This window comes from Onychomys torridus, chromosome 13 (assembly GCF_903995425.1).
Source record: "Onychomys torridus chromosome 13, mOncTor1.1, whole genome shotgun sequence".
NCBI classification, from domain to species: domain Eukaryota; kingdom Metazoa; phylum Chordata; class Mammalia; order Rodentia; family Cricetidae; genus Onychomys; species Onychomys torridus.
The window spans coordinates 68,996,076-69,020,594 of record NC_050455.1 but is presented as its reverse complement, the minus strand read 5'-3'; the positions used below and the strand labels follow the sequence as shown (position 1 = coordinate 69,020,594).

The 24,519-nt window shown below is 48.7% G+C and overlaps 1 protein-coding gene across 5 annotated transcripts in view; it reads left to right on the top strand.

Annotated features, from left to right (window-relative positions):
- Atp9b (ATPase phospholipid transporting 9B (putative)) overlaps positions 1-8,974 on the top strand; it is a 230,947-nt gene extending 221,973 nt beyond the window's left edge. For 2 of the 5 annotated variants that reach the window (XM_036204414.1, XM_036204412.1), the window contains exons 27-30: positions 3,475-3,532; positions 4,448-4,651; positions 6,316-6,348; positions 7,092-8,231. In XM_036204414.1, the coding sequence (XP_036060307.1) occupies positions 3,475-3,532; positions 4,448-4,651; positions 6,316-6,348; positions 7,092-7,228 (432 nt within the window). In that variant the 3' untranslated portion in view covers positions 7,229-8,231. Of the gene's footprint in view, positions 1-3,474; positions 3,533-4,447; positions 4,652-6,315; positions 6,349-7,091; positions 8,232-8,831 lie in introns of those variants that run through there. The other 3 variants (XM_036204417.1, XM_036204416.1, XM_036204413.1) reach the window with 2 other exon arrangements.
- Positions 8,975-24,519: the final 15,545 nt, after the last annotated feature.

Sequence of the window (24,519 nt, the reverse complement as noted above, 5' to 3'; positions counted from 1 at the left end):
ACCAACAGGAAGTTCATGGTAGCTTTGTCATAGTTGCCAAGAGCTCCTTGGACCACGGAAGAGATAAGCATTCCAGTGACCATAAAACAGCAGCAGTGACACTGATGTGTGGCGAGATGTTGTACAGAAGTGAAAAGGAAAACAATCATTCACACAACATGAGTCACAGATGAATCTCAACTGTGTTTCGCTAAGCAAAACTCAATTCCGGTTACTTTGATGCCATTCTCCTGAGATCTGGAGATGACAGAACCAGAGGGCAAGATCAGATCAGTGGTTGACAAAACCTGAACTGTGGGGTGGGATGATGGGGGAGTGCTATATCTGCTACTGTGTTGCGGGTCCCTCACTATGCACACCAGAGCCTCCAGACTTGCAGAATGGAACTGCTGTGACTCTGATAGGAAGCAAAGTTAGTTGAGATGGCCTGGGAGGATACTGTAATGAAAGAGGGAATCCTGGTGCTTCTGAGATGCCAGAAATGTCCTTTGCTGGCACCCAGAAGACAGGTCTGCTCAAGTGTAGTCCTGTGTGCACATCAGTATGCACGTAACCTGTAACCTGCACATAACCACAGCATGATTCCAGTCCACGTGTGTGTCATAAACATGTCACTGTGAGCCACACATGCATTCCACACCCAGTGACATGTTGTGCTTTCATGTTAATGGTTTTACCCATCTTGGGGTTGATTAACCCTTTTGCAAAATTCTTTTTTTTTATTACGTTTTTGGTTCATCTACAATCAAAGTGTGTAATGTTTTATTGGAAATATATTAATGGTGACTCCCATTAATGTGCTGTCATTAGTAGTTTCTATATGTTGTATTATATAGTTTATTTGACTTGAGTTACATGCCATTATCTGTATTTCATAGAAAAGGAAACTGAGGCCTGCATATTTAGTCAGAAGCTGAGGATAAAACAAGCAGTGTGTGCTGGGCAAGGCTGACTCTAGACGCCTGGACAGAGCCCCTGTTGGGTGGCCTGGTCTTTGATACTTGACTGATTGAGCCTGTCATTCAAAGGATCAGACATTCTGTATCAGGAAAAACAGTTTTATAAGCAGCTTGAAGTCTACAGTCAATGAGTTGCTTCCGTGGCTAATATATTGGTGCCACTGAGTGAGGTTCTTTCTCTCACAGATCTGTTTGTAAGCATCTGCATCAAGGAACATTTCCTCTGATTACTTAGTGCTGGTTTTTAGACCCATTGTATTATGTAGAGACTTATTAATCTGTTGCCTGTATAGAGTCAGCAGTAGTCATACATGCAGATTAGATGTGTGGCCTTAATGCCCTGATATGTTTGCAGCCTTAACAAGACACATGGCATAAATGTCCCCATTAACTCCCAACGCTTAAACTGATCATTTTCTCTCAGTCTCAGTGCATTTCAGAAAATCTGGCTATTGAGTAAATCTCTTTACTTATACAGAACATTAAAGTTAAATTTCCTTTTACATTCCTGAAGCAAAATTAGTCACATGCTTAATTACAGATGAACTTTATGGCTAAAAAAAAACCTGCTAAAGTCTGCTTCTAAAATCAGTATTAACTTTAATAAATTACAGTATAGTTGAATTCTTCTTATGCTCATCTGTAGTGAGGATTAAGGTTCAGTCAGCATCTTTACTGATGGACACTTGTAACCAAGGAAACTGCTTAGATGAAAGTTTAACTATTGTTTACAGTTAAAGTACAACTTGAATTATAGTCTGTACATGTCCCTGCATGCATGGATGCGCACTGCATGTGTGCAGGTGCCCGCAGAGGCCCAGGTGTGTTCACATCCCCCGGAGCTGGGGCTCCAGGTAGTTCTTTGCTGTGTTGGAAGGACATGACGCCCCCTGAGCTGCCACACTGTCTCTCGAGCCCTGCAGCACATGTCTTCCTACTCACGCACTTCCATCACCAGAAGCCTCAGCATCCTCCAGGTCAGCATGGGATCTAGGCTTTGGTGTGTGCTGCTGTCTGCATCCCAGAATGTCTCCTGGGCCCCACAACAGTCCGACTTCCATTGGGGGCACTTATGCCCACATCTCCTAAAGAAGCTCTCTCCCAGGAAAAGGATGTATTAAGTGCAGAGCTTCAGACTGTGATTCACTGGCATCACAGGATGCCAGAGGCATGTAAGCAGGAGCTGAAGGAGAGGGCGCTCCCCCCCCCCCATTCTCGACCTGTGTGTGCAGGTGTCTCCATACAGGGGCTACTCTGGACCTTAGCACTGAGAGTAAGGGCAGTGAGTCTGTACAGTGCTTCCTTGTATAGAAGTATCTTAAGCCTGTGAGATTCAGTGGAGGTGACTGGGCAACTCTGTTCTGTGCTTAGGCTGAATGGTGAAGCAGAGTTTGCAGGAAACCATTCCATTTGTCTGTGCTGGACTTACTAGTGTGGAAGATTTTCCTGAAAGGAAATTTTTATTCAGTTGGGGCAAGTCGTAACTGAAATGCCAATGCCTTCACCACTTTATTATTATTATTATTATTATTATTATTATTATTTTGTTTTGTTTTGTTTTTGTTTTTCAAGGCAGGGTTTCTCTGTGTAGCTTTGTGCCTTTCCTAGAACTAGCTTTGGAGATCAGGCTGGCCTAGAACTCACAAAGATCCACCTACCTCTGCCTCCTGAGTGCCGTGATTAAAGGCATGAGCCACCACCTCCCGACTGCCTTCACAATTTTTATTTGGGAGTAGGGAAGTCCAGAGAAAGCTGAGAAGTAAATATTTATTTCCAAAAAGTAACAAAGTAGAGGGAAAATACTTTTATTACGATCTTTATCTACTAGTTCAGTTAAATGTTTGTCTGTAGATACCAACTTCTGGGTTACTAGGAATCCAAGGACATGGCTGTGGCTTAAGAACTCCACAGATGAGAGGAGAAGGCATATAAAACCCCAACCAACCATAGGCATTCGGTACACACCCATGATGCCCACCCAGGCAGCTTCTTCAGGGGACAGCATCACCTGAGGTACCCTTTGTCAGGGTTAGGACAACATATGGGTGGGCCTCCCTTGAGATGCTCTCAATCGTAGTTGAAGTTTTTCTGTGTCCACCTGGCTCCTGTAGGTGCTCAGACCCAAATAAACGCACAGAGATTTATATTACTTATAAACTCTTTGGCCATGGCAGGCTTCTTGCTATCTAGTTCTTATATATTAAATTAACCCACTTTTATTAATCTATAAGTTGCCACGTGGCTTGTGGCTTACCAGTACTTTACACCTTGCAGCTGGCAGCATCTCCTGACCCAGCCTTCCACTTCCCAGAATTCTCTTCTCTGCTTATCCCGCCTATACTATACTTCCTGCCTGGCTACTGGCCAATCAGTGTTTTATTTATCAATCAATCAGAGCAACACATTCACAGCATACAGAAAGACATCCCCAGCACCCAATCCCCTGCCACTTGGGAATATATAGTCAGGCATGCTGCTGTGCTCCCCTAACGAACTATTCTACTGTCCACCCTAGGGAAGATCCCTTTCCTTCAAGACCTTCCTCATTTGGGTTTTGATCAGTATTTACCAAGGTAAGACAGACTCTGATTTTGCCAAACCAAAAGTGTGTGTGTGTGTGTGTGTGTGTGTGTGTGTGTGTGTGTGTGTAGTACTGTTTTTTATCTTCACCTGCAAATTAAATTTCAACAATTTAAATTTCTTCAGCAGTTAAATATTGTCCTCTATTTATATTGTAGGTTGGTATTCCAGCATGTAGATTGGTATTCCAGCATGTAGATGTAATATTCTAGGGAGAGCTTTTATTTTGGAGGTTTTGAATTTTAGAGATAGGGTATCTTGTAGCCCAAGTGGGTTCAGTCAAACTCATTTGTAGCTGAGACTGGTCTTGAACTCCTGATCCTTCTAATTCTACCTTTCAAGTGCTGGGATTACAGGTCTGTGTCACTGTGCCCAGTTTGTGTGGTGCTAAGAGTCAAACCCATGACCTCCTTTATACAAAGCAGGTATTCCACCTACTTAGCTGCATTCGCAATCCCAGACTGGTACTTTTTAACTATTGTATGTCAGCTAATCAGAAAACTCTAGTAAGCACTTTTTATATTATATACAGTGGTTTTCTATGAGATGGTGAAAATAATAAGGCTTTGAGATACCTGTTATGTAACTGGAAGCTATTGCCCTCTGCTAGAGTTCCGGTGAAGGATGAATTACCCTAGCATAACTGGCTGGTAGATCAGAGAGCTTGTGTAAGACATACTATGAAATCAACCAAAGGGGAAGTTGGCTTCCTGCAACTCTTTAAAGTTTATGAACCTCCAGCATTGGACTGGCCTATATGTCCTCATGAAGAGTGTCTGTGCTCCTGGTCCCTATTGTGTGTGTAAGCCAGCTGTTCTGTGCTCCCTTCTCCAGCTAGCTTATGCAGTCAAGTTCCCAAGCTAACAAAGAAGCTGCACTGAAAGGCTGCTCTACCCTCCTTCCCCCAGGTGGCATCCTCATGTACGGGGCTCTGGTGCTCTTCGAGGCGGAGTTCGTCCATGTCGTGGCCATCTCCTTCACAGCACTCATCCTGACGGAGCTGCTCATGGTGGCTCTGACCATCAGGACATGGCACTGGCTGATGGTTGTGGCAGAGTTCCTCAGTCTGGGCTGCTATGTTGCCTCACTTGCTTTTCTAAATGAGTATTTTGGTAAGTACTTGGAGCTTTGATTCATTATATGCAGCAAATTAACCTTTTGTTGTTATCTCTTCGATAGCTCATACTATAGACAAACCCATAGCAGAAAGTTTCACAACACAGAAGTTTGTTTTTATGGAAAGATAAAAATCTTGCAGTGATTTTTATACCATTAAGACCTTCACAGTCTTACTTATGTTTGTTTCCAATCATTTTCCCTACAAGAGCTGTGCTATTTATGTTTTCAGGGTGGAAGCCACTGACTGCTTCAATGCAGGTGCTTTTAGAGAGGAGGTCTGGGTGGGCATGAGCCGCGTGTATTCTACTTCCTTCTGCTGTCTACAGAAGTTACAGCAGCCCAGCAGCCAGCCAGGTTCCTCATGGTAGCCTCAGGCTCCTCACTGTGTGACAAGGGATCTTCACCAGCTCCCCCAGGGATGGAGTCCAGTGCCTGTTGCTTCCAATGCATTCCTTATGCTAGCCCCAGCCCAGCTCACAGTGACTTGCCAGATGACTTTGGGACTATGGGGCCACTCTGAGCCCAGCTTTCTTAGGAAATGGTCCTAAGTGAAGTGTGCCGTGCTTCCTCAGCAGTTACCCATCTGTGAATCTCTACTACTGTGTCCTCACCGTTCCCGTGCCTCCCACGCCCTTGGCACTGCTCACCCCCCCCTGGCCCACTCTGCTATGCACTGGCAGGTCTCTTCTCCCCAGCCAGAGGTGGAGAATGGCTGAAGCCAGGTCACCTCGGCCGTTGTGCTGATGACACCAAGTCTCATTCTTGCCCGAGATCTGTCCAATCAAGGCAGAAAACAAAGGTGCCCATTTGAGCATCAGTGGATGTGGGGCTGCCCTGCTCCTGGGATACAGAAAGTACCTGTGGGGTACCCACTTCCCAGGCTTCAAAGAGAGGGTTTGGGCATTCTCCGTGCAGCCATGGTGTGTGTTCTTATAGCTGCCTGATAGCCAAGCGGTGTGCTTCCTATCTGAAAAGAAAGGCTCCAGGCTTCAGAAAGGAGAAAGCTGTGTGTGCCCCTCTGTGTTCTCCATACTCATGACAGCAGAGCAGCAGGTGCCATCATGAGCAGTTGTCCATCCGAGTTAGTCACACACTGTGGGCCCTGCACTTAACATGGAGACACTGCGACGTTGGGGCGATGAGTGTGGAGTCCGCACACTGATGAATAACAAAACCCCTCTAGGTGTGGATCAAAGCCACAGTGAGTAAATTCCGTTGCTGTAGGTCCTCCCTCTTTAGACCAGGCAGGGGATGATGCAGATGGGGAGTGGAAAGAGTTAGCTATACATTAAGAGAAACATGAACTATACATATATAATGCCTATGACTTCTAAGAAAGGGCTTTCAAATGAGAGTGTTGGGTGTGGCAGTGTTCTGAAGTGAACACTCTTAGACACCAGCACAGATTCAGGGAACGTGCTGGGCATTTGCTTCCATGTGATAGTGACATGACTGTTATATTGCATTCTGTTTCAAAGATTATGTGGCAGCAGGCAATGAAATGAAAGTTTAAAACCCCAACCACAAGTGCATTTCACGCTAACATTCTCCTGCTCTTGAATGCATTTCCCCAGTAAATAGCTAACTAACCACTTAATGCCTGAGCCTCTTTCAAGCTCTCCTTCATCTGCTTTATTCATGTTTTCTCTTGGCACAGGTATAGGCAGAGTATCTTTTGGCGCTTTCTTAGGTAGGTAAAGTTATTATTCCCTTCCAGAGTACAGAACATTTAGGAAAACAGTGTTGGTGGGCACACTAGGCTAATTCTTTAAAGTTCAAATAAAAACCAGTTTTCCTCTAACTCAGCACTTCTCACCTCACTGAGACCTCGGGAAGCCACCCTGAGCCACCTACCTGCATAGTGTGCTCCTAGGTGTTTTCCGACATCTGGCCCAGCTGTCCTTCCTAAAACAGACTTGCCTGTAAGTGCCAGCTGGAGGCTTTCTCCAGCTGTGCACGTAGGGCCTAGGCTCCAGGCCCTAATGTAAGTCTGTAACTCTAGTGAGCAGACCCTCTTTTCCCAGCTTTAACAGCAGTCTAGGGAACTCTGCAGTTTCTAGACTCTTAAGCACAGGTGAGACTTTTCACATGTGTGTTGCCATGAGGACTTTGATGACCTTGTTAACAGTGAAGTGAGCCTGTGTCCTCTGTAAATCATGCTATAAAGTGTTGTCTACCTGTTAGCCATGTACAATCCCTTCCCAGTGCCAAAATGTGTTCACTGTGTTGAGAGAAGCACAGATTGAACAGGTGTACAGATCAGACAGCTGGGCAGTCAGGACAGTCAAGCTCAAAGGCAGACCTGTGTGCATGACCATGATGGAGCCCATGGCTCTGGGAATGCTGAGGGGGTTCAGTCTGGGTGGGATATGATCTTAGGGGCTAGAAGCTCCTGTAGTTGGCTCTCAATCTCTCCTCTACCTCCTCCTACAGATGTTGCCTTCATCACAACCGTGACCTTCTTGTGGAAAGTGTCAGCCATCACTGTGGTCAGCTGCCTTCCACTCTACGTGCTCAAGTACTTGAAGCGAAAGCTGTCCCCTCCCAGCTACTCCAAGCTGTCCTCCTGAGTATGACAAGAGACCAGGTAGAGACACTCTGCGCTGGGCAGCATGAGGGACTGGCACTGCTGGTGGGCTGAGGGCTGAGCTGCCCCGGCCTTCCTCCCAGTGTCTGTACTGAAGCAGCGTGAACAGCTACTGAAAGGAAGTGATTGCTTCAGCGCGGCTGGGCAGGCTTTAGATCCTGAGCATCGGAAGCTTGATTTCTGCAGTGTCCCAACACTCGGCTCCTTTCTTTGATGGTGTACTGTAGAAAGCCATGCCTGCACACGCCACTGCGCCTCAGCAGACAGTGGGCCTGCTCGTCCACCCTCTGCCACTGGCACACTCCTCTTCAGATGCAATTTCACTTCTCAGTGGACAATACACACACAACAAGCCCAATGGCCAAGCGGTGACACTTCTGATATCCTAATTCCGTTGCAGCTATGAATGTAAACCATTCCTCAAGGCACTGCTGTTAGCTGATACATTTTTATATCTGTGAAACCATATTCAAACTGTTTACGTAGAACTCAGCTGTCCTGTGCCGCTCACAGCACCACAGTGCTTTGCTTCCTGAGTGGGTGTCCTGAGGCCACCTGCTCTACCCTCAGCACTCGTCTGAGCTTGTGATGGCAGATCCTCTGTCGAAGGCTGCACTGAGGGCTGATGGGAGTTCCTTGGGGGGATGCTGGGTTAGAGTTCACCCCATGCATTGTGTTTTTGCAGCCCTGCACTGCGCAGTGTGCCTCGGGACCTGAGCTCTTCACACTATAAAGCGGGCTGTGGGAGTCTCCTTTGCACTAGTGTTTGTGTATGTCTATGCTCTTCAGCTTGACCTCCCCGCAAATGTGGGCCCCTAAGACCCTGCGATCTTTGGGGAAGGACAAGCTGTGTGAGTGGAGTGCTGAGGATCCTGCCCTACCTAGCAGGCCACGGTCAGGGCAGGACCCTCCACCCAGGCTCCTGTGAGCACTGCTTTTCAGAGGAGAGACTCTTGGGCTGCAAATAAAGCTTCATCAGTCCCCTAGGTGCCTGTTGACTTGACCGCTTCTGTTATTAGTAAGGAACCTCCTGGATGCTTAAGCATTCCCTGCCCGACAGAACTGCAGTCAGGAAAAGCTGTTCCTTATAGCCCCCACAAGGTGTCACTGTTTGTTGTCAGCTCACAGGCAGCTTTCCCTTTTGAAAGAGGGAGCCCAGAGGTCATTGACCAACACGTCTGACTGGACTTCTTGATGTCCCCACCCCTTCATTGATGCAGCGTGAATTAAGGGTATCGGATTCACAGAAATGCCAAGAGGCCATGAGCTGAGGGCATATTGCTTGAGTCAGGGTGTAGACTAACTGAAGATCACTCACTCACCTGGGAAAACACACACACACACACACACACACACACACACACACACACAAAACTAACCAGCATGGTGGTAAAGAGTTTTGGGTAGCCTCAGAGAACAATACCAGGAGCCTCTGGGATTCAGCAGCTTTCACACAGTAGTGAGATACAGAGCAGAAGTAGTCAGCCTTTACGTCTTCAGAGGTTGAGATGCATGAAATCCTAGTTAGAGGCTGTGGGAAGCCAATGTGGTTTCTCATCCGTGAAGTGAAAATAATCTCCCCCCAGGGTGCCGATGTCCGGATCAAACGAGACGACGGTGGGAGGAAGCCCTGAGCAGAGGCCTGGCACACAGTGACTCAGAACGTCTGTGTAGCACGGCCCTGGGCCGGATTGAAGAAAACGACTGCTTAATAAAGGATCATTACACCTGACCTAGCTCAGGCCTACAAAATAGCTCTTCAAGTGTCAGGGGAAAGAGCCACCTTGAGGGGCAGTGTTGTGTTCCTGCTGGCTTCTGAGACAACCTTGTTGAGTGTAGTTTTAAATTCTGGAGCTGGGTCAGCTCCAGAAATTCTCCTGGGCAGGCTTGCCTGCCGTGAGCACTTTCCAGCCCTCACAGGGTGTCTGCAGGCCTGCTCCTCCCTGCCTTGTGCAAAGAAAGGGCCTCTGCACTGTCTAAGGGCCCTGGTCTCGACCTCACTCCCCACTGGAAGTAGGAAACTTTCACAAGTTCTAGTATACAAAGACATGACAGACATGGTCTTGCTTATTACACATGAAAAGTGGATGTAAGGAAGCTGGCAGAAGAGCTAGCAAGTGAACGGACTTCCTGGAAAGATGAAAAGATCCACTCACTCCAAGAAGGAGACAGCATTGGGACCAGAGGATGGAGTGGACAGAGTACAGAGCAGTGGAGCCGAGTGGAGGGTGGCACAGGAATGGCCAGGGAGACAGGCATGGCGGGTGAACAGAGGGAAGAATGAGCTGTGGCCAGGTGAGCAGGTGCATGGGTAGTCAACTGGATAGATAGTGGTTAAATAGGTGGGTGGATAGGTCAGTTTGGGGTGGGGATCGATGGATGGGCAGGCTGGTGATCAGTGTGCCCAGTAGGTGAATAAGTGAGGAAGCAGACAGCTGGATAGATGTATTGACAAACAGATGAGTATAGATGGGTAGGATGCTGGGTAATGAATGGCCAGGTGGGTGGGCGAACTTAGATGGCCACATAACATTTCAGCCTAGGACCACCATGCTTTTTCTTCTAACAGTTGTGAAGCAGAGAGCGCCTCACTGTGTTCCCACAGAACCCTAACATTGTTAAAGTGGCCACTGGTTCTTCTTTCCTGTGGTGCCCAGAGCCCAGCAAAGAGGCTACAGTAGAAAGACTCAGAGTGGCCGAGCAAGCCAGGTGCTGCCCAACCCTGAGGGAGGCCTGGGAGCCTGTTCTCATGGGCAGCTCCAAGCATGATAAGTGTACCAGAGGCCTTGGTCAAGACAGCTGACCCAGCTAGACAAAGAGCAAAACTAACTACATCCTAGACTGAGACACAGTGGGCTGAAAGCAAACATACGGGACGGCTACAGTGTGCTAACAAGAGGATCATGAAGCCATGGCCATATCCTTCACAGTAGACTGCATAATAAAAAAATTACCCCTTAGGCCACAGAGAACACTTGATGGAAACTGCTGAGGTGAAGTGGATACATGACAGAACACTCTGGTATCAATAGACCAGTTGCCTTCCTAAGCATAGCTAGCTTATTTTCATTTTTTAAAGACTCTTTTTCTCTGTGTATACATGTAGTATGTGTGGTGCATGTACATATATATGCAGGTATGCACACCCATGCATATGTGGAGACCAGCTGGGATTTCAGGTGGCCTGCTCTATCATTCCCTGCCTTACTCTCCCTTAACCTGGAGTGAGGCTGGTACCCAGCATGCCCCAGTGATCCTGCCACCTGCCTCACAGCACTGGGGTTGCAGGTGCAAACAACCACACCTAGATTTTTAGGTAGCTGTTACAGACTTGAACTAAGTCCGTGCTTATATAGCAAGTGTTGTTACCCACTAAAGCATCTTCCCACCTCTGTGATTGGCATCTGTACCACTGTCAGTAACAGCAAGCCTGGGAGGAGAGAAATCATGATGATACTGTCAGCCCATGGTGATAGCTGGACACCCAGCCACTGCAGAAAATACAGCAGAGTGCCAGGTGCTGACTCGGGAACAGCCCCAAAGAAGCCCAAAGCCAGAAGGCATGATTCCAACACTTAGGAGGCTGAGGCAGGAGAATTGTAAATTTGAGGACATAACAAGGCCCTGTTTTACAAATCAAAACAAAAATCAAACAGCCTGTTTACAAGAAGGTGGAAGAAGGGAGTGGCTAGAGAAATTCTGAACTATTTTCAATGTAATAAAAATGTCAAGATTTGAGAAACACAGGCAAAGCCATGCTTGAGGGATGTATAGGTCCAAATGCTTATATGAGAGGGTAAATCTAAAATCAAGACTTTGTTTCTGGGAAACTAGGGGGAAATATCAAAGCAGGAAGCCCCCCCCACAAAAAAATAAGAATGTCAGCAAAGAAAGGTTCCCACTGGAGGCAGTAATCCCAGAAACCAGCTCTGAAGATCAGCTGGAGCCCCTCCCCAACCCCCCCCCCCCTTCCCTGCACACCATGTCCCCCATGCTGAGGAGAAAAGAGAAAAGTCTCCATGCTTTGGTTCCATTGATGAGACAGAACAGCAGGTTAGTGTAAAAACATACCTGAGAAAATGAGGAGAGTGAAAAGGCTCATTGGGTCCATGGTTTCTGGGTGTCGCCCATAGTCCAGTGAAGCAGAGGATCACATCATGAATTGTGTGCTAGATCAAAGCTGCACTCTTGGAGTGGACAGGAAGCAGAGAGGTACAGGAAGGGACCAGGGTTCCCAAGTCCCCTTCCTTCTGGGCACCCCCCTAGGGGCCTAAGCTCCTTCCTCTAGGCCCCATCTCTGACTAGGTCGCACACTTCCCCACACACCATCTCCTGGAAACCAAGCCTCAACAACTGAGTCTTTGGCGGGAACCCTGCAGTAACATTCTTGGGGCTTGGGGCCGAATATTCTGTGACAGGCAGTAGCAGCACTATAACCCATCGTTTCTGCTCCTCACTGTCTGTACATGGTAGACAGGGGAGGCTCTTCCCCACAAATTACGGTTTTTTACTTCCTATGAATGTATGTTCACAATACAACATTTTAAAAATAAGGAAGATCTGCTGAGGCCTGAGAGACCTTCTACTGAGTGGTCAAATCAGACACATCAGCCCCTGGGCCGAGTGTGGGACGTGAGCTCAGGCCTGGGCAGCAGCCTTTCTGATTTCTCTGGGTTTTCTGGAAGGAAAGCCAGTTGGTAAGGCCAGTCGATCTGTGAGGTAAAGCAGATCTGTGAGAGGCAACGATGCATGGCCTGTGGACACCTCCCATGTGGACCAGTACCTGAGAACCAGCCCAGATGGGAAGGACCTCTGTGGGCCAGGGGTCAAGAGGCCACAGGTCCATGTCTTAGGAAATGCCTGCCTGCCAAAGTTTCTGGCCTTGTGTTTCCACGGAACAGCCCCCCCCCCCCCCCCGGGTCACAGAGAGTGCAGTAGGTACCAGGAGGGAAGACTGCCAGTCTGTCACTCTCAGTGCTCAGTGGTTACTTTTTCAGTCCCACAGCTCTCCTGCGGAATGTTCTTGGACCCTAGGAGGATGTTGTCCTTACACATCCTCTTGCCCCAGCACATCTGGACTCTGGCACCTCCTGCTACTGGCTACCCTTGAGGGTGGGACTGGCCTTGCAAGCCCCATGCCTCAGGACAACAGCATGGTACCACAGGCATGCTTAGAGAGTGCAGTATCAATAATTAAGGGCTCTAGAAACTAAGCCACAGAGAACTTTAAGGGGTTGGGGGAACTGAACTGACCTTGCATGCAAGGGTGGTACATGTGTGGACCTGGCTGCTTCTCAAGCCACAGGGCCACATCCATGTAGGTCCCTAAATCATGCTTGCTAGTGCATCCAGGCCCATATAGAAGACCTAAAGGGAGTGGGATGGGACGATGTCATAGAGCTCGACATAGACAAGCACCTTTGTACCCCATGCTGGGTCTGCACCCTGCAGCCCCCAAGTTTTCCCAACCAGGGCTCCACGGGGTACCAGCCAACCCTGGCCTCTCCACCCTTCTCATGCAAAATTAACTGACTTCACATTCCTATATAAAAGCTGCCCACCTACAAATGTAACTGCACAACCATGCCAACCCCTACATTCTCCCTTCAGCTTGTAAGTGTCCACAGGATTTGGCCGAAGCTGCAATGGAACAATCTGTTCTGCTGTGCCCACTCCCCTCTGTCCTGCCTTGACAGAGTGGAGTATGAGTCTGGAAAGGACCCTGGAGGAACAGTGTCCAGCTCTAGACTCCAGTCAGGCACATGACACCAACTTGTGTCACCACACAGCGACTTTCGGCGGTGCATAGATGCCAGGTTATCAAACGCCTTCTCCCACCTCTCAGTCTGCATTGGCACCTCTGAGTATGGATGTAATTCCAGATCATCCCAGGAGGGGGCAATAGAAACCAAGAAACGGTGCTTCCGAGTTGCTCTGGATGCCCAGGCTCTGGTGGGGTTAGTCAGCTAATGGACAGAATGAGCACTCCCTCGATGCCACGTCTTCATGCAGCCCAACAAGGACTCCTGGCTTTGTTCTGACAGAGGAACATGCTGCTGCTCACAGACACTTGCGTGCAGATGGTATCTGGTTTTGCCCAAGTGGGAAGCCTGTTTCCCTTTGCAGTGGGGCCCCAGTGTCTGAGTTCCAAATTCCCAGTCCTTGTGGGGAAAGTTCAAGGGATATAACCCAGGGCCTGGGCCTTGGGGATTCATAAGCTGCCACTCATCTGGGAGGTCCTGTATACCTGTGGAGCCAGGGGTCTCTGGAGGGCGGGACAGGCTGAGATCTCCCCTTCTATTATGCTGATCCTGAACACAGCATTATTGACAGAATCTTTCCCAATCCTGTCACTGTGGCTTCGACCCAGAAAAGAACTAGGCATCCTTCAGTTACACTTGGAGTGTTCCAGAGTGTCTCTGCTGCCGGCTGCTTCCCACCCTGCATCTCAGCACTGTGCCCAGTACATTGTAGCAGTTGGTATGCTCCCTACAGGCCCAGGGTGAACTGTGACCTTAACCTAGACGCACATACAGATATGTGTGGGCAGCTTTGCAAGTATGGAGTACAGCAGCAAGTGTCTGAGGTCTTCCAGAGCCCACCCTCAAGGGGAAAGGTACCATGGGTACCACTTCCCTCTGGAGGAAGGAGAGTGAGGCCTTAGGAATCAAACACTCGTGCAAGTATCTGGGCTTTTTTTTTCCCCTCTCTTTTTATTTATTAATTTGTGTTTTAATTTTACACATCAGCCCTGGGTTCCCCTGTCCTCCCCGCTCCTGCCCCTGCCCCCACCTTCCCCCCAGCCCCTCCCCTCCATTCCTATCTCCTCCAGGGCCAAGACTCCCCTGGGGATTCATTTAAACCTGGTGGATTCAGTACAGGCAGGTCCAGTCCCCTCCTTCCAGGCTGAGCAAAGTGTCCCTGTGTAAGCCCCAGGTTCCAAACAGCCAGCTCATGCACTAAGGACAAGTCCTGGTCCCACTGCATAGATGCCTCCCAAACAGTTCAAGCTATTCAATTGTCTTACTTATCCAGAGGGCCTGATCCAGCTGGGGGCTCCACAGCTTTTGGTTCATAATTCATGCGTTTCCATTAGTTTGGCTATTTGTCCCTGTGCTTTTCCAATCTTGGTCTCAACAATTCACACTCTTACAGTCCCTCCTCTTTCTCGACAATTGGACTCCTGGAACTCCACCTGGGCCTGGCTGAGGATCTCTGCATCCACTTCCATCAGTTATTGGATGAGAGTTCCAGCACGACAGTTAGGGTGTTTGGCCATCTGATCACCAGACTAGGTCAGTTCAGGCTTTCTTTCGACCATTGCCAGCAGTCTACAGTGAATGTATCATTGTGGATTTTATGTGAAAATGGAATTGAAACATTGCCTATTGATGTGCCCGTGATTTGAGAAGCCCAGTGGTGCTGGTATCCCAGCTAGGGTGTCATCCAGCTGCTCCAGCAGCCCCTTCTTGACCTAAGGCTGAGTGACTGTGACTCAGTTTCTCCCTGAGAAAAACAGCCTATTATTGAAGATATGGACTAAGAACATGGCTCTCTGAACATGTGAAAGGCTGTGCATCAGAGCAACCTTGGGCTCTTCTGGAGAAGTGGCTGTACTTCTATGTCCTTAACCTGTAGGCACCGAGTTATCCTGTCAGGCACTCAATTATTCTGCTAACACCTGCTGATCCCAACATTGATTTTTTGAAGCCATTTTCTGGGGAAGGTACTCAAACACTAGGAACTCTCCACCTCGCCCCATGAGCTCTAGAGATGGGTGTGCCCCTCCCCCAAGCCTGGAGTCAGGAAGTAAGGTACAAAGAATATTCAAACAGTAGGACCTGCCCTACCTGCCCTGACCCCTCTACCCGCCTGCAGCTCAGGCCCCTCACATGTAGGTCAAGTTCTGCACAGGAGATTAACCTGGGTCACGAAAAGGTTGTGGACCATTGCCTTTCAATTATGCATCTGACTCCCACGTCCTCAGGGTGCTGTTAATTGTTGGTGTTTCTCTTTCTGTAAAGAGTCCTTTGTAGTTCTTCAAGGTTGTGAAGCTAACATTACCTGCTGTAGGTCTATGGGAGAAAGCACTGCTAGCTATCTTTAATTTCGGTTACTAATGGTGTGTTCATATCCCTCATGCAGTTTCCCAGGGCCAGCCCCTTCATATTCCTGTCATACATAAAATCCTCCCAAGACAAACCCTTCATATTTATATCGTACATGCAGAACTTCCCAGGACCAGCCCCTTAATATTCATTTCTTACATGTAAAGGTCCCCAGGATGAGCCCCTTCATATATCATGCATGCAAAACTTCCCAGGACAAGCCCCTTTATATTCATATCACACATGCAGAGCTTCCTAGGACCAAGAAAACAAAATACTAGCGTGGAGATAGATACCATGTTAGAGAGGAAGATGTTCCAGAGATGGACTAGGGACTGATCTTCAGCTAGAATTGGGAGGCTATGGCAAGGGCAAACTTATAAAGGTGTAAAATACCTATGCACAATGGAACAGGCCACCAGGGAGCCTGGGAACCAGAAATGGGAAGAGGGGTATCCTGGGTCTCCTGACACAGCACACTGAAACTGAGGAATGGCATGTCGAGAACCCCTTCTCAGGGCTGCCTGCTGACATCCTGCCTGTGGTCCACTTGAACACCCAATAACATAGCTGCTGTCTCTCATACCCCCAGGGCCAACTTAGCTTTTCTTGAGGATCTGCTCTCCACCACTACCTACCCCTTTGGCGTCTCCCTGCTCCTCATCCTCCTTCACAGACCACCTACAGGCTCTCAAACTCTCTCACCCTTGAGATGCACCAGCCTGAATGCCCTCCTCTCTGAGAAAAGAAACTCATCCCATTTCCAGAGCCTGCAGCTCAGATGCCCACACGAGCAGTCCTTGGGAGAAAGATGGGCATCATAACCACGAAGGAGACGCAGTCCCTACTGAGCAGCTTGCCCACCCAAAGGCCAGGATCTCTAAGGGGCTCTGGTCCTCACCAGTTAGCAGAGCCCCCAGTGCCACCCGCTGCTGTCATTGTCCCTGTCCTTATACCTGGCTTCACACCCCAGAACCCCAGGAGACCTGCTCCCCCGATGCCCCATATCTTCCTCTAGGCTAGCCATTAGTATTGAAACTGTAGAGGAATGGACTGCCTGCTCTCAGGCCCTCTGTGAAGACCAAATGTGAGAACGAAATGGCATGAGGACCAGAGCCCTCACCAGGGGCTGAAGAGGTGACCAGGCACCACTGGTGGGGTACAGGGCATTGGTAGGCTGTATACGAGAGGGAAGGGAGAGAAAATGAAAGCAAGCATGTAACAAGGAGATACAGAGGAACTAGAAGGTTAGCTGGTCATTGTGGCATGTGTCTGTCTGGGGTTACCGCTGCTTAAGAGGCTAAAGCAGGAGGATCATTTGAGCCCAAGAGTTCAAGGACAGTCTGGGCAATGCAACTAGATATGGGTCTCAAAAAGGACAAGAAAGATAAAGAGGAAAGGGAGGAGAACGAAAAGAAAAGAGGGGAGAGAGGAAGTCCAGGAAGGAAGGTGGAGGAGAGAGGGAGGGAGGGGGGAAGGAAGGCCTGGAAGCAAGCAAATGGATGTTCTATTTAGCCTTTGAAAAGGAGAGGCCACCCTGGCACATGCTGCAATATGGCAGAACTCAAGGGCATGTTCTAAGTGACACATGCCTGACAGGACAGGTAAGGCAGGGTTCCATTTCTTTACAAAAATATGTATTTATTTTTATTGTGTGTAAGAGTGGTTTACTTGCATGCATAGGTGTGCTGCGTGTGTGCCTGGTGCCTGCAGAGGTCAGAAGAGGGCACTGGATCCCCTGCAACTAGAGTTAAGGGTGTTTGTAAGCCACCATGTAGATGCTGAGAACAGAAACTGGGTCCTCTGGATGAGGTCATCCCCCATACCCAGTGTGGAGCCATCTCTCCAGGCCTCCAGCCCCCAGGGTTCCATTTCTATGGAGCCCTAGAGTGCCAGGTCCTTGAGACAGCTGTAGAGTGCCAGGAGTTCAGCATGGACACAATGGGGAGGGCTCAGTTTGGAAAGACAAAAAGTCACACATCATGGAGTACACACATGCTTAAAATGGGCTTCAGTGGGGAAAGCCACTGCCATACAAACCTCAGGACCTGAATTCAGCACCCCAGGACCCGTAGCTGGGCACAGTGGCACATCTGTGATCCTAGCATTCCTACAGCAGGATGGGGGTGGACAGGAGAATCCCCAGAGGCCCGAGGGCCAGCAAGCCTAGAGTATGCAGCAATGACAAAGGTCAGGACAGACACCTGACGTTGTTCTGTGACCACACACACACACACACACACACACACACACACACACACACACACCATGGCATGGGGATGCCTGCATACATTTACACACAAAACATTTTTTAAATAGGTCAAAATGGTCAATTTCATGTTATGTTTATTTTTAACAGTTTTGAAAAAAAGTAAAACTCTTTGTAAAAAGACTTTCTGGAGAGAGATTAAGCCCTGGGGAAAGCCCCCAGGCTCAGAGGGGACGGCCTGGGTATGCTGTGTTGGTAACTCGAAGCCTTACTGTGGAGCAACTTATGTTCATTTACACTTTGGCAAGATGCCACTTCCTGTTTCCAAGAAGAAATAAAGAGCTGAGCAGACTTATAAAAAGCACCACATCTTCTTGGACATCAAACAGCCCCACACAACCTCTTGATGGGTTGGGTGTAAATGAAGCAGAGACACATGGATTAAATTCCCCTTGCAATTTACTCCAGTTTAAAAATTAATGGAAAAAGTGCCTGGCAAAACTTGTTTAGAGCTTTATTGAACCAAAACAGTTTAAAAATAGTTTGGGAAGCTGGGCCTGCCCTGAGTGGATGGAGCTGCGTCTCGCCAGGCTGAGGGGCTCCTGGGGCAGCAGCAGCCAGCCACACGCTCTGCAGGGGAGAAAACTACCACCCATGAGAAATGAAGGCAGTCATTTGATATCAGAAAAGGAAAAGAAAAAGTGCAGCCTCATTACCTAAGGCTGGGGGCGAAGTGGCTCACTGTGGGTTACAGCTTAATTAAAATAGTCCAGGAAAGTGAATGTTCGAAGAAGGCCACAATGCCGCCATCAGAAAACTGTTGTTTCTCATTATAGACGTTTTGCCATTAAAAAAACAAATCCTGTCAGTTTGAAAGGGACAGATCTGAAAACAAAGGGCAATGCTGTGGGCTAGGAAGTGACTCCAGGAGGCCATGCCTGCCTAGAGGGAGAAACAGGCCTCCTCGTGATGGTCACTGCTTGCGGCCACTTCTTGTCCTACAGAGTGGAGCAAGCCAGACCAGGGTGGCAGTGGCAGGCTTACAGGCAAAGCTGGGCACAGCGTGTGAGGTCATCTCCAACCTCCAGCTGCCTTTGCTGACCTGGCCAGCAGAACCTTCAGGTGCAGACACAGCTCTGTCTGAAGCCTGCTAGGAAGCATGCATGGATTTAGCCAGCCTGCCCAGTGCACACTTGCACACCTGTTTTCCGAGAGACATTGTCTTGAAGGGAGCGTTTCTCCTGCTCGGTGTGTTGACAAGGCTGTGATGGTGTCTTGCTCCACCACTGTGTTCTTCCTTCCTGGTTGGAGGGATGTGTGCGTTCCGATACCCCCCCCCCCAAAGCCACTCTTTTCGTCCATGGGGAGGAAGAAAAGATACTGGCCAGCCACATCTAGTGACACTGTCTGTCACCCAAGCCATGGCCCTGGGGTTCTTGTAGTCTCCTATTAGATGTAAGAAGGAGGGTCCCAAATCAGACTGGCCTGAGTCCCAAAGGGAAGTGATTCTGCTACACAGGTGAGATGTTCTGGAGCAGGTTTCTATGGATGCTGGAACCAGGGCTCAGCTTGGTCTCAGATTCTGACCCTGGACTGGGTCCCACACTGAGTGACTTCCTCAGATTGGGGTAGACAATCTGGAGCTTGAGTCTCTGCTGCCTCTCTTAGGGAAGAACACCGAGTGGCTGGTTTCTTTCAGGTGTCCACCTTGGGCCAGGCCAGGGCAGGTAGTGAGCACTGTGCAGATAACAACCCACGTAGAACTGGGACCTTCCTCCAGCAAACATAGGATAGGTCATGCTGCACTGGGCAGTACTGGCCTGGCTGCTGTCCTGTTGGGGGCACTGGCCCAGAAGGAATGTCACCCATTCTCTCCACAGTAAGTGTTTTGGAAGAGAGCTGAAGGGGGACAGTCCCTCAGCCCCCAGGAGAAAGAAACTTGCATCCAAGGATATGAACATGTGGCATGATATGACACTGTGTTCAAATACCTGAGTGTGGTGGCTATTTTTGGTTGTCAACTTGACTACATCTGGAATTAACTAAAACCTAAGCAGTTGGATACACCTGTGATGGATTTTTTTTTTCTTAATTAAATCATTTGAAGTGGGAACCCTGACTAATACAGATTTGGGTAGGGTTCTATAGAACTTACAGGATAAAGGGGATTTATTAGAATGGCTGGCAGGCAGTGGTCCAGCTAGTCCAACAATGGCTGTCTACCAATGGGAGTTCCAAGACCCCAGGACTTGTTCAGTCCAAGAGGCTGGCTGTCTCAGTTGGTCTTCAGTACATGACAGAATCCTGAAGACAAAGGCTCTAACACCAGTGAAGGGATGGATTGCTAGGGAGATCAAGAGCAAGCAGGCAAAGAGAGCAAGCATCCTTCTTCTGTGTCTTTTGGTACAGGCTGCCAGCAGAAGGCGTGGCCCAGATTAAAGGTGGACCTTCCCACTTCAAAAGATCTGGATTAAAGGTGGGTCTCCCCTGCTGGGCACGCATGGTGGTGCATACCTTTAATCCCAGCACTCAGGAGGCAGGGGCAGGCTGGGCTTTCTGTGAGTTCTGGTCTATAGCCAGAGCTACATAGTGAGACCCTGTCTTAAAAAATAAAAATAAAAAAGTGTCTCTTTCCACTTTAAATGATTTAATTAAGGAAAAAAAATCCCTCACAGGTGTGCCCAGTCCAGTTGGGTTTTAGTTAATTCCAGATATAGTCACGTTGACAACCAAGAATAGCCAGCACACCGAGGCAGGCCACTTTAGAGAGAAAGGAAGATCATTTCTGCTCACAGTTCTAGAACTCCAGGGTCCTGTGTGATGGCTTCTTACTAGTATAATTCCAAGGCACACAGGGCAATGCCTAAGGAGAGATACGGAGTGGATGTGTCAGTTCTGGGGTCTCACACAGTCACCAGAGGCCAGGTGTGGGTGTGGTTCCATCCAACAGTCTTAGCTGACCCTAGTCACCACACAGAGGTCTCATCTCTAAGCACCATGACCAGGTGTACTTTCTCTAATGCCACACTGGCGATGAAGTTTCAACACTGAGCCCCCCTGGGGAGCACTCAGACCATGGCCAAGCCAAAGTACCTGACATTCTGAAGGGACAAATACCAGGAACCACAATCTACCCTTAAATGGACAGAAAGTTATTTGCATAGGCCAGACGTTAAAAAATCAAGGTGTCAGCGAGGCCAAGCTCCCTGAGACCTGGGTGGGGCTGATGGAGGCGCCTGCCTCTTCCAGTCCTGGGTGGACTTCCAGTATCCTCTTCACCCCTTGTGTCTTCCCAGCTCTGCCTGTTTCCTCTCATGCTGTCTGCCTTATATGTGCCATGGTGTCCTCTTCTAAGAAGTTCTGGGTTGAGAGCCCCAGTGACTTCAACTTAGCCACCTCTATATGACCTCATATCCAAATCAGCTCCCATGCGCAGGTGCCAGGGGTCAGCCCTTCCAGGCATGTTCAGAGGATGAAGTTGAACCCGAAGCTAAGATGTATTGAGTCCCCCAAGTGTTGTGCCATGTGTCCTTCACAGTTGCCCTGTGAGGCGGAGCCTGTTAGCCTGGCACTACAGGTAGATGGGGAACAAACCTCAACATCATCGGCTCCCAGCAGGAGAAGGATGAGCTGTGCTAACCCATCCCCAGGGAATTGGCGAAATTACTTCTAAACCCCTATTTAAAGTCTCTGGAAAGGAATTGACACCCCCAAAGTCTCTAAAACGGGCCCAGGGGCAAACAGCAAATGAAGAAGCATCTGTGGAGAAAACCCTGTGGGGACTTAATGAGAGAGTGGGCATCTGGGGCCTCCAAACAGCCCCTCCCACCCACCCCACCCCCACACTTCATCCACAACTGCCAAAGACTCGCTGTCTCTTAGCTTTGCTCTGGAAAAGTGGTGCACTGTCTGTGAATGGCTGCTCTGGTCTGCCAAGATGGGGGCCGCTTCTGCCCAAGCCGATGGCAGGCTGCTCCCCAGTGTGGAATGCTGGGGAGGTAGATGGTTTTGTCGCCTCAGCCCAGGATGTAGTGGACCCAGGAGAGAGCAGCAACAGTGACAGGATCGGAGAAGGGTCATCACATGCCAGGCGCTCAGCCCCTAGAGAGGGCGTGATTCTAGATGGAAGTCTGTCACGTCCCCATCCTGGCTCTCGTCCCCTGGCTCACCTCTGCCTTGGGAGAGACAGCGGCGGCTGTCTTTTCCCAGAGCGTCTGGCTTCCACAGGCAGCACAACTTGGTGAAGTTCACACCTGAAGCTGCTCTGGACAGAGCCAGGGAGCCCCAGGAGTAGAGATGCACAGTCTGGAGTTCAGGATGGTGAGTTGTCAAGAGAGAACCAGAGAAAGCCGCTGTGGAGGAAGCCTCCCTGGGGTCAGGGGTCAGCAAGCGCCTCCAGAAAGGAGGCACAGTGTAATGATAGCTCATTTGTGGAGCAGCTTACATCCCAGAACATTGCTGAAATATGGCACCCCAATCCAATGCATGTCAAAAGAATATAATGGGAATATACTCTGAGAGAATGGGGTCTCGCCATGTCAGGCAGGTAACTGTGGGAATCACCCAGCCATGCCTCCTAAGGAGCAGTATCGTTGGCTAATGCTACTGGGAGAGGGCACAGACCTCACAATGGTGGTTCCTAGGTCACTGACAATAAGCCAATTGAAAGGGTCTCTAGCATGCCTGAACATGGCCAACATTGCAGACCAGTCTTGCCCACTCCTCTTCCTCTCCCTTCCTAACTATTCAATTACACTCCTAAAGCTAGCCCCCAAGGTCCAGTCCCCTATTTGGCCACTGACTCATTTCTGAGACAAAACACCAAGGTGTACACAGGGCTGTAGGAATGTGTGGAGACCAGAACCTGGAAGTTCTGTCATATGTTGTCTAAACTGGCTAGTTTCCAATTCAGACTCCTGAGATGCACAAAGAAGCACAAACCATACACATCAAAATGCAGAAGATAGAAACTGCCTCCGAGAATTATCAGGTGTTATAGTTAACCAAAACAACACTACTAACACTTAAAACTCTCCTCTGTAATATGCTCCCAGATCTGAAGTAAGGCTTGGTTAATGAAGAGGTGACATGAGGAAAACCCCCAGCAAGCCCCAAGGAAGGCAAACTCCAAATTCAGCCCACCAACAAAGAGAAGAAACTGTCCAGAAGAGCCAAGTGGGACCGCCAGAGCTGGAAGACACAGCAACCCAGTTACTGCTGTGCACGATCCGCACTAGGGGCTTCGCTGGGGACCTGAGCTGGCATGAAGAAGAAGGAACAGGCGGGTGTGGTGCTATTCCAGCTGAGGTCATACAGGCCATGAACAGAGAGAGAGAGAGAGAGAGAGAGAGAGAGAGGCTTAAACTATCACAAATATGTAAACCTACCTATACCACCAGGAAAATACTAGCAAACTCCAAGGAAGGTAAATTTCAAGAGACCAACAAACTGACCTCAAACAGTAAAACTACAGGAAGTAAAAGATGAGGGGAAAATATGAAAAGCAGAAAGGAGGGGGTGGGTATTGTCTCTTGCAATGGAATCCCTGCAAGGCTAATAATCAGGTTAATAACCCCTGATTCTGAGGAGAAGCAACTGAGTCTTGAAGACAATGAGACAGCACGTCCAAAGGGCACTGAGAAAAACTTGTCATATACGCCGGTACTCAACAAAGATTACTTCAAACTCTAAGACGATCAAATACGTTCCAGGAAACAAAAACCAAGAATACGCCACTAGCCAAAGGAACCTCCTTGCAAGAAATATAAGATATTCTTCAGACAACAGCAAGAATGCCTGGACAGCAACCTGCATCTACACCAAGTGGCAGAGCGCAGGAGGCAATCACATGATTTTACAAGCCAATATAAATGCATGTTTCCTTTTATTATCACAACTCATTTAAAAAGCAATCACATAAAATAATGTGTATATAATGTAGTGTTCTGCCCATCGCTTACAGAAATGTAACCCAGGTGTGATATATTTGCCAGTAACAACACAAAGTGTCTTAAGTGACTGCAGACGGTAAAGGAACAATTCCCATAATGCACTATGAGGTTTGTCACATCGCGTGTCTGTAATGGTGTAGAACGTCACACCATCGGGGCCAAGGGAGGACTATGGAGAAGTGATGTTTCTGTGTGTCACCACAAGAATCAGGAGAAACCCAACCCCCCCCCCCACAGGCCACATGTAGCTGCAAACACAAGAACGGCCTCTCAGGGATGCTGCATACTAGGGAAGCACCTTTTCACCAAAAGCATCCTGTAATGCCAAGAAAGCAAGGAAGGACAGAAGAGAAAGACACGGAGAAAGCAGGAACCAAAAGTGAAATTCAGCCTTATCAGCTAAAACATGAAATGTGAGCAGATTAACATTCCAGTCAATCAGGGCAGGCTGGATAGCAAAACATACAACTTCATGTTGTCTTTGGGAGAGACGCTTTAGCTGGAGAAGTACACACTCACTACCAGGAGGGAAAACATACAACATGCCAAAAGAAACTCCACCAAAGCTGGAGTGGCTATACTGCTGTTGAATCAGAGACCTTCAGAGGTGAGGCAGCTTAACTCCAGTCTCAGGAGGGGGTGAGTGTGGCTCAGAATGGCTTCAGGGAGGAGGTCCCTGTGGCCACTACAGGCAAAGAATTGAAAAGTAAAGAACACTAAGTATCAAGCGAAGCAGTCTGTCATTGCTCTTGATTTCTTGGGCACATGCCCTGGGAGGGGTTGCTGACTGACTGACTGACTGACTGACTGACTGACTGATTGATTGATTGATCATGGTTTTTTTCCTTTGTTTTGTTTTTAGGCCTGTGTCATTTCTCACCAACAACTAAAAGGAGAAAATGTTGATCTTAGCTCATGCCTTCACAGTCTCGTGGCTCCACTGCCTTTGGGCCTGTGGCAAAGCAGAGCATCCAGGCAGCAGAGCTCACTGGGACAAAGCTGGTGA